The sequence below is a fragment of the Haplochromis burtoni genome, unplaced genomic scaffold (genome assembly GCF_018398535.1).
Source record: "Haplochromis burtoni strain Fernald_Lab_line unplaced genomic scaffold, NCSU_Asbu1 Contig_60, whole genome shotgun sequence".
NCBI classification, from domain to species: domain Eukaryota; kingdom Metazoa; phylum Chordata; class Actinopteri; order Cichliformes; family Cichlidae; genus Haplochromis; species Haplochromis burtoni.
Window position 1 is genome coordinate 2,278,383 of NW_024582421.1, and position 13,701 is coordinate 2,292,083.

The window sequence follows — 13,701 nt, forward strand, 5'->3', positions numbered from 1 at the left end:
CTATATTCTGTCACACCAACTCTCTGCTTTTGATTATTATTATTGTTATTATTAGTATTATTAGTAGTGTTATTATTATTAGTTCAATATTCCAGGTGCTTGTGACATGATCCACTCTAAATAACAACATGTGCTTTTTTATTATGTAGTGCCTGAAAGTTCAATTAGACATGGGATGGCAGCCTGGTTTCACCCTAATGCCATAAAAATATATGTTCATAGGTTTCTCAGTTCCTCCATAACAGATCGAGGACTCATGGGAGAGATATATTCCCCACCTGGCTTGGGATGAACTCTGTATGAACTGCAAGAGGTGACCAGGGTGAGGGAAGTCTGGGTTACCCCTGCGACCTGAACCCAGATTATAGATGGATGAGACAATAAAGTTTATCTTATCTTGAAAAAAGGAGGTCAAACTTAGAGAAAGCTCTCTATATCATAGCTTGAGTGTGGAGAATGAGGCAATCCTAGAATGAATAAGTTATTTATTTCTATAAATAGATTAAAGACAATTTTTACAATTGACACAGAATTATGAACTTACAAACAGCCTTTGAATGGGCCAAGTCTGATACAGAACCTTCATGAGAACTTCATAGAGGTTGGTGTAACAAAGGTAAATGTGGGCCTGCACCTCAGCAGTGTAAACGTAACATGACTTCCATGCCCACACAGTAAAAAAAAAAAAAAAAAGTATACACAACATCAGATTTACATCATTAAAAAATTTCATGAGGATCAGCTAATGACAATTTTTCAGCTCTATTTACAAATGCAACAAGTAAAAACTTCTGACTTGCTCTTCATATGTTTAAAGACCTGTGAACATAAGTGTGACTGCAGGTTTTCAACAAAGTTTCTAATGAAAATGAATTAGAATCTAGCTTTAAATACACACTGATTAAAATGAACAAATTGACACTTTAAATGCAGATGCTGAATTTTCTGTAGTTAATGTAGTTTGATGTAAATTTCTAAACTTTGGGAGTGATAAGGCTATCTTATCTCAATCAGCTTTGTGATACTGAAATCATAAGCTAATTCAAAAGCGCAAACACCCAATATTAGCTGCATCGACTGTGTGTGTGTGTGTGTGTGTGTGTGGGGGGGGGTGACCTACCATGTTCATTTGCAAATTTACTATAAAATTTGTCAAGAATCTTTAGACTTGCACTTGGCTAACTCTTTATAATCTGGTATTTTTTAATGGAGCACTTTATTAAGTTTACCTGAAAAGATGCTAAAATATTCAAATAGTACTTTAATTATTTGGAAAAACATCAAATCTATCAACACATTATATTTTTCAAGCAGCATTGTGATAAAAAATTACAGACGTGGAACAGTTTGGCACAAGCCCAGCTTGTACATTTATAAAGACGTGCTCTCTTGTAAGGTATATGTTGCATAGCTAAGGCTGTTTTTAGTGGTATGAGCATACGACTGTCAGACTTTAAAAATTTATAAGTGATCATACTTTTTTTTTTTTTAGTAAGGAAACGGCAGTATCTTAGTTATCAAAAACTGACAAATGGTGATAGAAAATAAATATTTGTTCTCTATTTGTGAAAATACTATATTCTTGTGTATTGTCGTTGTGGTCGAAGTAGAAGAGACGTCTCTAAAATACTGATTGGTAAAACGTTCAGTCAAAAAAACCTCGTGGATATTACACCAAACACATGTCAGTCAATGAAAATACCAATACGTTACACATGTGAGCAGATATTATCGCACACTGTACAGTTGTGTATCACAGAGTGATTAATAACGTCAGTCACCGTTTTGTACTCGTCTAGTTTCAGACATGGTGAGATGATTTCTACCTTTTCTGCCAGAAGCTGCTGTTCCCTGTCTTAGCAGGTTCACTCAGGAGTCTTTCTCTTCTCTCTGTGTTTGGCGGTCGGCCCGGCGGCAGCAGGATGTAGTGTGTCCCGCTGGCCTTTCTGCCATCCTTCAAAATCGGAACAATGCAGGGAGAAAACTGGGTTGCAGGTGGCTCACCTGTCATCTGTCTCAGCAACGCCTTGCTGACATATTTGGGGTTAGCAGCAAAACTCTGAGTGGCAGGCATCACTCCATTGATATAAATTGGAAGACTTTTAGGGCTTGGGGTGCGTGGTGGACAGGGTGGGACTAAAGGCACCCTAGGAGGGATTTTGGGAGGTTTGTCTTCATCGGTCCCAGTCTTTGATTTTGGTGGGATGGGGATACGAGGAGGGATTTGTGGCCTGTCAGTGGACCATGATGAGGTGCTGGCGTGTGGTTGGGTAGAAGGACCCGAGCCAAAAAATTGGATTCTAGGTAATAGGTTCTGGTCTGGCCGTTTGGCTCCAAAGGTATCCTCAGCTTCCGACACCACAGGCTGGTTTTCATCTGTCTGGTGACCAAGGCACCAAATGTCGGCCGCAAACCTGCCTCCTCCAAATGTTGGCCGGTCCTCTCTGCTTGGCCAAGAGAATGCCATGGATCCAACGCCAGCATCTCCAGCCCTCAATGAACTCTCTTGGTAGGCATAATTTACTTGGCCAAAGTCTTTGCTGCTGTTCCTGCAGATAGGCTTAGGGCAGCTCTTGGGCAACAGGGGTCGTCGGTCACTGGTAAAGAACTCAACCTCACTATCAGCTGCTTCATCTGACATAAGCTCCTCGGGGTCTGGCAGAGGTGGCAAGGGTTTGGCCTCCCTCTGATCAACCCCGAACACTGCCTGTCTCTGGGAAGAAGGAACCACCTGGTCTCCCTCAATGGGCAGCAGCATGTTGTCTGATGCTAGGTGGTAGGAATCAGAAAAAAATGGAGGCTGGGAGAGAGAGGGGTTGGCTGCGGAGAGAAAAAGGGGCAAAAAAAGGAAATGTGTTAAAACGCACAAAATGCTACGTTTGCTTTTATACTGAGAAAGCAAATTGTTATGTAAGGCTTTGCTATCGCTGTTGTCTCCTCCAGTGCAGAAACAACACTCAGAGGAAGAAACATGGAAAACAACTTGCTGCCCAACCGCCTTATAAAAACGTACTTACTGAAGATACTGTACAGGAAACGGGAGTAAAAACATCCTGAAAACACCAGCTTAACCTATCGCCTTCTTCGTCAAACATCAGCCACAACACCCTGATTAACACGGGAATCGTCATTATCTGCAGGGCAGGCCACAATCTTAACTGAGCTTCCCATAACCTTCTCTGTGGAAACATCCGACGTGCCCCAGACTGCAGGAACAGCTGGTGACTGGGGAGCGATAGCTTCCCCTCCTCCTACACCCCGATCTCTTTCCTCTGGTACACAGCTTAGTACTGTGATGGCAAACTCACTTGCATCCTGTCTAAATACTGTTCTACTAGACAAATGAGGTTTAAAGGTTGTTTTTTTTCTCTAATAAAAAAAAGTGCATAACTTCACCTAATTTAACAAACATAACTCTTCACATCCTTTCAAAATTTCAAAACAATGAAAAAAAAATTGCCAGAATTTCTACAATTTACAGTAATAGCAGATACATACTGATAGTGTTCCTGATACATACGAATTCAAAGCAGAGGAGCTTTGATAAAGTTCATGCATCCATGCTAAATCCGTTTCCTTCATACATGTAACACTAATATCTGAAAAAGACTCACAGTTAAACTCGTTGGCCATTTGCTGTTGCTGTTGAAGCTCCTTCAGGGTTTGCTCTGTGTAAGCCCTCAGGCCAAAGCTCTGCACTCTGCAAAGCAGGACAGGTTGAGAAATCCATACAGAGCTGTGCACGATGGTAAATCATTCCAAATCAGTCTTTATAAGACGAGCCTAACAAATGCATTAACAGGACATATGTTCAGTTGTCCTTTTTCTATTTGCAGTATAAAACAGTAACAAGTTACTGGATTTCTTTTCTGAGCCAGACTCTGTGTCTATGATTGCCAGACACTATTATTTAGTTTCATATTATCTTGCTATATACATATATTATAATCCTGCATGACTACATGTAGTTGCTCATGCTAACATTTATCCCTTCTCTTATATTTCTCTTTTTTTCCTGGTCAGATTTACATGCTCAACATTTTGCAAAGCTGCCACAGATTCACAGATAATAATAACAGATTATTTACATTTTTTAAAAAAAATTAGTATTAGGACTTGTGTAGTGTTAATTGTACCTGTTCAGGTCATGCTGTCTCCACAAATTATTCTGACTCCTGGCCATGATGTAGAAGAGATCGTGTTCTTATAAGAAGCTCTGTTTGATATCGATCTAAAGCTCCAACACAAGTCAGCTCCGTCAAACCCATCACAGCTTCATTCTAGCCAGTGGTAAGCTGTTGAAGAAACACTGACATTAGAGTGCAAGGGGATTCATCTGGCTATCTTTTACATTCACATCTGGCTTACATCACATCATTCAGGTCACACCTTTGCTGGTGTGAAATGCCCATAAGCAGGGTACAGCTGGATCTCATCACCGTCCATCACACTCAGCTGCACGTTCTTATCTTACCAGGCAAGGCAAAAGGCAGCAAACAATACAAGATAACTGCACATACACAAGCATACAGCATATATTACAGACAGATGAACTACTTCATGAAAATTGTATATAAAGCAAAGTATTTTACATTGAATAAGTAACATATAACAAAGTTCAAAGGATGTAACATTTCATGACATTCTTTATGTTTAATATGTAGATTTGCAGGATTGTGAAAAACATTCATATCATTCACATTTCAGTGTAGTAAAAGTATCATTACACAACTATATCCAATAGCTTTTTCCTATTCTCAAAAAGGTTATGAAAGCAGGGCAAAAGAAACGTTTACATTTTGAACATATCCCACTTTTCACTAGACGCAGTAAACAAACAACTTGCGATACCCCGCATGTTTTAGGTGAGCCTTGAGGAAACGAGTAACAACAAAAGCCAAGAAAATTGCTTCAGCCTGCTCTCTCAGCCACCATATGTATCCAGTTTAAAGCTATTTGTCTGATGAGCAGGGTATTACACAACCTCTGGGTCAGATGTGGGAGGGCGACAGTACTCCTGCACCCTCCTTCGTCTCTGTGCAACGCTCCAGTATCTGCCCTCACAAAAGGGGCTTATTGTCCAGAATTCCTGTGATGCTGGATGACAAACTCCACCGCTGAGACGGCCCCAAAGCACCGCGATTATAGATGCACTTGAAGGAAAATTTAGTTTAAGTCTGACAGGGTCACAAGCCCTAACCTTGTTAGCCTACTGGCTGAGAACAAAAGTGCACTTAAAAAGTGGCACACTGCGAATGACTAGGAAATGTCTTACTGTTAAAATATTTTAAGGGGTTAAGGTGAGAGAGAATTTTGTGCAGACAGGCAAAGCAATGAAATAAGTACAAAGAGTGTACGTGACATCCATGCTGATGATTAAGATTCTCAACTAGCACATATCTATAAAGATGATGACTGTTTCTCCTGATATGATGCACAGCAACTGATATCATTCCAGGGCGATGGACACTTGTATCAGGGCAAAGGTGAAGGTCATCCTGTTTTTTTTTTTTTTATGATAGATGATGATGTCAACCTTGCTGTTGCGGTTTTGGCTTACGGTCAGATGTGCAGCTCAGGTTAAGCAGACCATCAGACAACTGAAGGAGTTTAAAACTGAGTGGTGCCCCTGTGTCTTCCCAGCAGTGACGCAGCAAAGCACCCAGCTGCATTGACTCAATGACATACCTCTAAATCTTTGTTCTCCCCATATATTGTACTTTACATATTTGTGCTTCTTCTTGCATTGAAAGCAACATTTAGAATTAAAATACAATAAGGCGGACACATACTGTGCTTATGCAATGAAATAAAAAGACCCATTTCACATTAAAATGAAAGCACCACACTGCCTGGAGGGCAACCCAAGGTCTCCATTCTACTATCACTGCAATCTTTCGCTTCAAAGACCTGCTTTGTTTCCTGTCCATGATAACTCCAATGCCGAAGTGGGAAGCAAACAATGCAGAGCATGCAAAGGAAACCCAACTACAAACAAAACAGTGACTCAAGCGTGGATTTGAATATTAATGCTATCCCTAAAACAACCAACTGTGGCGTCATTTCCACCCGTGAGCCTCGGAGATGGAAGACACAGACTAATTATGAATTCTACCGGCAATTACTCAGTGTCCATGAATGGAGCCACTCTCGGGCATGAATGGGCCTTTGTACCACTTTGGTGCACAGCGAAGCAAGCCTGAAAATACAAGTAAACTCTCCCATGAGGTTAGGACTAGAGATACGCCATGGAGACAAGCTGCCACGGCCAAGGTATGAGTCTGTGCCACAAAAAGTCCCCTGCGGGGGGGACTGCGTGTGTTGGCACAGTTGGAAGGACAAGCCAGAGGCTGGAGAAAACAGTTTGTTTAGTACATGCAGAGTCCTTGGTGTGTTGTCCTTGGCAGTCCCCACCTCAACTTTTTTTCAGGCAATAGACCATTCAGTGACCAGGCCTTCTTTAAGCACGAGTTGATTATCCTGATGGCGTGAAGTTTGCACCTTACACACACATACATACACACTAATTAGGTCTGCTAAGCTGTGGGACTAACTACAACACTGCGCGCCACAAAACTAAACAATAAAGCATTTGATTCAATGAGAGAAACCGTTTTAACAACAAGATCCGCAGCGCAAATACAAGTTTATTCACCAAACTAATCTAGGTTCAATGTGTGACTGCAGCTTTCAAATTTTTTTTTCCATTGCACTAACAAACCAGACCTTTAGGTTTATCTGCGTGTACTGATTTTTAATGGGTCACCAGGCGAAGGCCATGCTGTAAATGTGACAGTTTAGTGCAGTTCATTAGATCCTGACATTTCCACTGTTTAACTTCATTCACCTGGGGAATAAAAGAGGCATATGAAAAGATGTTTGTGATGATATTTAACTGAAAAAATGCAGTTTTAGTACTTGCTTTTTACTTACAAAAAATATTTTAAAAAAAATAATTAAATAAACGTGTTAAAAATCTTTTGTTGTTACATATCTAATATTGTTACATAATATTATATATGTAACAACCTATCTAATATTGTTACATATCTAATATGTAACAAGATGGTAGGTAGACTTTATAGTCTACTTGCATGTCCGAAATGTTTTGTTTCTAATAAACTAAAGTCTAGATAGTGTGCATGAAATGAAGATTTTCACATTTTTATAGTTTGAAAAAAGCACAACTCCACCTGGTCATGGGCCACATCGGCATGTAGTACATTTTCACATCATAACTATTAAACTATATATTTATAGTTTATTTTATTATTATAATTAATTTCCATAACCCTTATTGTCACTTTCTGTTATTGGCCTTTATCGCACTCTATTCTTGATAACACCGAGTTATGTTTAACTCTGGGTCATGCGCTTTTTACTGTAAATTATTTTACATTATATTACTGACGTCACTTTTTTTTTTTTTTTACACTTTTTGAATGATAGTTGTGAACCAATTTTGACTCCCTCATTTTATTTTATTTTTGCGCTTTAAATTATACGAAAACGTCAGACAGACATAGGATTACTGGTTTACTCTTTATCGCCTACTAGTGGGTGACAATGGAAGTGCCGTAAGTCCAAGACCTATCCCGCCTCGACGTGACTTCCCTCGGCGGACGCGAGTGAAATCCCTCATTGAGTCAGAAGTACAGTGCGTTCCACTAGATAAATAACTTCCTCTAGCTGGTCTACTCACACAAATGTCCAGCTTACAAAATGCTGTCCACACACATCTGAACTATACAGGCTCTACTCAGAGAACAGACCTCAGTGATTTCTGACCGGCTCTTTTCCTTTTTTTTCGTGACGTCCCAGTGTGGAAAACACTCGTATACACTTAGTAACAGAGTAACATTCACATCACATACAACACAGCATCTGACCGTCCCGTGGTAAAGGCAACAAAAAAGAGCCAATGTTCATCAAACAACTTTTATGAGAACGTGATGAGCCTCACCATGCAAATGCTGCTTATCCGTCACGTACAGCTGGTTTCGTTCGATCGCCCTCAGTCCCAAGCGAGAAATGACACTCGTGAGGCTAAAATCCAGTCTGTCAGTCAACCCTGACCCATGTGCATCGACCCTCCTCTGTCAACAAAACTGGGAGGTGAAACTCATTTTGTCAGAGTGACGCGGGTTTCCACATCTCCTTATAAAAGAATTCAACACCCAGAACGCGTTACTGTAACTCCACCCATGGCTGCCTTAAAGGGGAAAAATGCCTGTAATTCTTTTTACATCACTCTACTAGGAAATGCACTGAATACTTTACTAAGTTTACTTTACTATTTGATTTTTAAAATTTTAATTAAATGTATTTTTTGAGTATGTAGTTAGAACCCAATTCTGTCCAACATAGTTTTGACTCTATTAAATGTAACTGATAATCTGAAATTACTTTTCATATTACATTTTTACATACACATGATAATGTTATAAAATATGATTATTTGTTCTCAATTAAACTATACAAATCGTCTCCCTTTGACCAGGAATAACATTGAAATTGTACTTGCGCATTATGCTATCAGCAGTAATTCACGTTTCTCTTACGTTTCATCTCTATACTCCTCTGTACGGTTTTACTCACCTTCCTGAACTCTCAACTGCAGTGTGAATCTAACAAGATGTTGTTAACCTGTCTGCGCAACTTTCAGGTTTCAGGACACCGTTCACAAAATCTATTTCCTTACAGTCAGTGGAACTAAGACTCTGTAGAGCTTAAGGATCTATGCTTAAATCTATTAAGCATTTCCCCTCCCATTTTATTACATCGTTTACCCTACACTAAGTATGCCTCAGCAGGTCAAAAAGCAAAAATGTCCTTTATTTTATTTGTTCCCTGTAATGCGTGTACAGGAAATTGCATTTCAAGCAATTGTGGCCTGACTTGTGTGGGAGTCAGAAAGTGTGTGGGTGGATATTGGCGTGTGTACAACATAAGACTGATAAAGAGTTACAAGCACTAGATTGGCAGACCAGACATGAAGGATGAGGACTTGTTTTGAAGCCTGCATGTCACAAAAGAGTTGACTGTGTGTGTGTGTTTGTCCTGTGTTTGTCCTCACCCACGCTGAGAGAGGCAGAAGGACAATATGAGAGGCCATTTACCAGAAAATAACAGGGAAGTGAGTGCAGGCTATTCTTGTTTTCACCACAGGGTCCAGACCACACTGAGCTTACAGTCTTCCCCCAGACTGCCATCTGATCTTTTTACTGCAGTGACAGCACAAATAAATCCTTAGGCAAAATGACCCATCAAATATTGTACACTGTATAACCAAGTCGTAAAATTGTAAGCCAAGTGACCCTGTAACCTTTCTTTCTTCCCTTGGTGCACATTGTTCAGTAGTTCCTCTGCTTGTACTACTCCAATAAAGCCCACATACAGTCATATGCGGATTAAGGAGTGCCTTATACCTATATACTGACTGTAAATCACAAACCCATAAAATAAATACGCCACATGTAATGTGCTTACATTGCTGCAATCATCAACCATCCCTCTCCCACTAACGTTAACTTGTTTGCTTAAAGGAATACTCATAGTTTCAACAAATAAGCTGTTATGTATCAACTTTACATTGTGCAATGTGGAATTTCAAAGTGACACAGAGATGTCCAGTCACACCACTGTCATTCAGCTATAAACCAAGTACACGTTTTGTGTTACAGTTAAGACTGTAAGACTAACAATACCAAACTATATAGAAATTAAATATACCACCTGCTGTCCCTTCAAAATCAAAATCTTAGTCTAATCATCTTTTAATAAATTGCATAAAGATGGCCATGCAGCAGCAGCTCTGCTCTTGCTTTGCAGTCCTCTGTGGGCGCTTGTGGTGACCCAGGATGCTCAGGGCTGTGGGGGTTTTTGCCAGGGTGGGCCAGTCTCCCACAGGGGAGGTCAAGTCATTTCCTGCTCTGAGAGACCTCCGTCCCTCACAGATGTCAGTGCAGTCAGAAGCCCACCTTCCACATCTGCAGCACTCCACCTCCCAACATCCTTATCAAAAAAGATAAAGAAGACTGCTTATTTTTAATGTTGCAAACATACATATATGTCAGACTTCGAGAGCTGGCCTGACTCAAATGCAGACTGGCAAAAAATGAGCAGGAATACCAGGTGGACTGATGCAAGAATGAGTAAAAAGTACAAGATCATAATAAAACTCATCAAGACTTATGGTTATATTAAACTGATCTATCAGTTCCCCATCTGTCTGAGAATAGAAAACTAAAACGATGAGTGTGTGTGTGCAGCACAGCGCTTAACAGTGTCTCAAGTTGGAAAAGGAAATGAAGTAGGTAGGTGTTAACATATGTTTTCTATGGTAAATACATTCGTGTAGGTTGATGTGCTGACACGGTGACACAGGGAATTCTCTTATAGAGGAACCAGCTGTGTACAAACATGTAATAGCAATTAGAGCGCCGCTACAGGGCTGCTGTTTTCAAAGTCGCGGTTGACGTGTCTTGTGTTTAGGTTTCACATTCCTTGTTCCAGCGAATCTGTGTTAGAGGTTGTGATAACTACAGGCGCATATGGCGGCCATATTTATGAGCCGTATACTTTAAATATGTGATTGCATAAAACAATGTCCACTTGATGCTGCCATATGTGTAAGAGGTTAAAAATCAAGATTGTTCAGAGATGAGTAAACGATGGGTCACCAGAACTGAAAGAGCGTCGTCATTCAACTCTGGATTCGAGTTGCTGTAATTGAGAAAAAACAGAAAGATATTCTTATGAAATTCTCATATTTAGTGCATTGCAACCCTCTCTTGCCACCTACTGCTTCCTTCAGCCTGATTTGTAATATTTATGTTTGATGCTTTACTTCAAAGTAGACGGACAGTGATTAAGACCTGAATGTTGTGCTGCTGTGTGCAACGCTGTGTGTGATTTGAAACACACACCCCACACCTAGTCCTTGTTTCATTTAATGGCTTTACGGGTAGATCTGACAAGTTGGGAGCTGGGCTCCTCAAATGTCTGTGTGGGCTCACCACCACAGCCTTTGACCACATCTTAGCTTAGTTATCAAAGGAACAACAGTCATCAGGAGGAAGAGGAGGACAGATGGAAGAATCATGCCTCTGCTACCTTTTAATAATGGACAAATCTGGATGTGCACAAAGATTTCTGTGTAATCTAATCTGATGCTAAAGTGCTTTTTAAAAAAATAATAATAGCAACTGATATTTTCTGTGAATAAAATCCAGCTACAATGGAGCTTAATGGAGAGAGAAATGACACACAAACACACATAAATGAACACAGATTTCTTTAAAACACAGAACAAACAAACAATGAAGCAGCGTAGCTTTTCCCAGAGTACCAGCAGAGAAAAACAAAGCACAGTAAGCAGGCAAACTGATGGAGGAAGTACACCAAGGGACCAAGGGTTAAAGTGATTTAAACGCGGCAACATCAGATGTCATGGTGACAGTTTCAATGAATGGCAGAGATCTGAGCATGAAAGAAGAGCAATTCTTTTCCTAGGATACTGAACTGGACGCCTGGCCAGCTTTTCTACCCATTACATCAGGCCTCAGTGTGGGCAGAGGCTCTGCAAACCCAGCAGGAGGACTTCCGCAGCCCTGTGAAGTCCATCTCCAGTTCATTAAGAGCTTCAGTTGAAATGAGAAAAGGGAACAGAAGGCCGGAGGAGGCTCTGTGTAGAATCCAGATAAAAAGAATACAGAGAGTGCCTTGGACTGATCTTTGACCGTTATTTAACTCATCCGTGGCAGCTTTTCTTGATAAATCACACTTTTGCTGGAGTGGAAAAAAACATTTGCAGGCATCAATGCAAATTAGCTAACAAGGACATTTTGGGTAGAGACAGGAGATACGAAGGCGCTGTCAATATTTGAATGTTTGCACAGTTTTCGCAACTTGTTCTGAGGTCGAAGTCTTTTTTGCACAACTGCGTCATCCCGGGTCATCTTTAGGAGGACGGTGGAAACTAGTCAAATTTGGTCAAATTGTTGTTCTGATTATTTAGTGAGTGTGCGTGTGTGTGTTTGTCCACGTCATGGCTCTATTGAGTAGCAAGGCTGAGAAATGATATACGTATACAACCCACAGTTTTCCCCAGAAAGGCATGGTATGCTCTCTTATAGTCTGTTCTTTTCCCAAAAATTAACTTGGAGTCCTGAGGCAGTTTTCCTTTTTTTTCCCCTCCTCCTCACTGTGTCTCTCCTCCCACTCCAGACCTCCTCCTTTTCTTCTCTCACCTTACTTACGCGCACTCCATCATTTCCTGTTGAGTCACAGTCAGGCTGCACCATGTTTTACATTTTATTAGTCCCCCTTTTTTTTTAACTTTCCTCCTCCACTTCCTTGTTCACAAGATGGCTATCATTTTAAATTGAGAGGAATGAAACACAACGTCGGCCCACAACAGCCTTCCAAGCAGCATTTTGGAAAAGTCAAAGCAGATGTACAAGTCTCTTCCTGGCAACTTGACTGATTCATACAGTAAATGACTTGGAGGATCAAAGGATTATTAGCTCTACAGATAATTCACCACCTCACTTGCCACAACATGTCATCAGTATACAGCATTAATGCCAAAAAAAGTTTCCAGCAGCAATGAAAAACAAAAGATGTAGCCTTAAGAAATTACCTTAAAGCATCAAACTGTCTGTTAATATTGATCACTGAGATGAATTCCTTCCTTGGAAATTAAGTCCATATTGCGCCTTGGTATTTGAGTACTTACCCTGGTCATTTGGGAGGAAGTGATGCTGTAGTGAGGTCAGCACTAGTGTTTAACATATTCAGTGCATGCCTGTGTGTTAGGCAGGGTTGAAGGCAGGGCTCTGAGAAATGAAAGGGCTCTGTGGTGGACCGGTTGAGTCATTCAGAAATACAGCTGCTGACTCAGTTTGCAAACTCGTCTCCAGAAGCACGTCGCCAGCCTATGTGGCATTATGTGTGTTTGTGTGCGTCCACCCTGTTCCTTTGAGGGACTAATATCTTGACATGAAGACAACTCCTCCCAGGTGATCATTGTCACTGTGAAAAAGAGAAGAGGAAAAGGTTATAGTACTAATAAAGGCTTCATTCTTAAAAAACTACAATTGTACTCCTTTATTCACAAACTGCTCAAAGAAAGCAGATTGCATCTAATGGAAAATGAGGCTTTGCTCGAAGGAGTGCCCATCACAGCGCTGCTGTAATCCCCTTTCTGGCACAAGGTCAAAGTTTTTCTGTGATTCAAGCATGTCGTCATCTCTTGAGTTTACTCTACACACCCTTCTTACCACACTAGTCTTACAACTGCCATCGACACAACGTGATCCACTGGAAGTATGGACTGTGGGACATGCTTCAGGATTAGTCATCTTGGATGTGTTGCAAGACCCAGAGCTGGGATGCTGTTGTTGACATTATTATGTTGAGAGGACAATTAAGGACACCTTGCTCCTTAATGGAATGCAATTTCCTGATAACAACTGGAGAGCTATTTTATCTACTATTATATCTATCTATCTGTCTATCTGTCTATCTATCTATCTACTCTTTTACCCAGCACGCCCCTGCGGTTTATCCTTCAAGCTCGGGTCCTCTACCAAAAGACTGGGAGCTTGAGGGTCCTGCGCAGTATCTTAGCTGTTCCCAGGACTGCGCTCTTCTGGACAGAGATCTCCGATGTTGTTCCCGGGATCTGCTGGAGCCACT

At 40.7% G+C, this 13,701-nt stretch overlaps 1 protein-coding gene across 6 annotated transcripts; it reads right to left on the reverse strand.

Annotated features, from left to right (window-relative positions):
* Window positions 1–468: 468 nt before the first annotated feature.
* On the reverse strand, window positions 469–8,829 carry LOC102301887 (ERBB receptor feedback inhibitor 1). Of its 6 annotated transcripts, none has more exons than XM_042221107.1 (5): window positions 7,964–8,591; window positions 4,390–4,469; window positions 4,137–4,295; window positions 3,615–3,700; window positions 469–2,820 (listed from the first exon to the last, which is right to left on the reverse strand). In XM_042221107.1, exons 3-5 carry the CDS (start codon window positions 4,181–4,183, stop codon window positions 1,823–1,825), a joined length of 1,131 nt encoding a protein of 376 aa, XP_042077041.1. In that variant the 5' UTR covers window positions 4,184–4,295; window positions 4,390–4,469; window positions 7,964–8,591; the 3' UTR covers window positions 469–1,822. The 6 variants fall into 6 exon arrangements, with proteins under 6 accessions (XP_042077041.1, XP_042077040.1, XP_042077039.1 ...); XM_042221106.1 differs by having other exon boundaries at window positions 4,369–4,469; XM_042221105.1 differs by having other exon boundaries at window positions 4,390–4,510.
* Window positions 8,830–13,701: the final 4,872 nt, after the last annotated feature.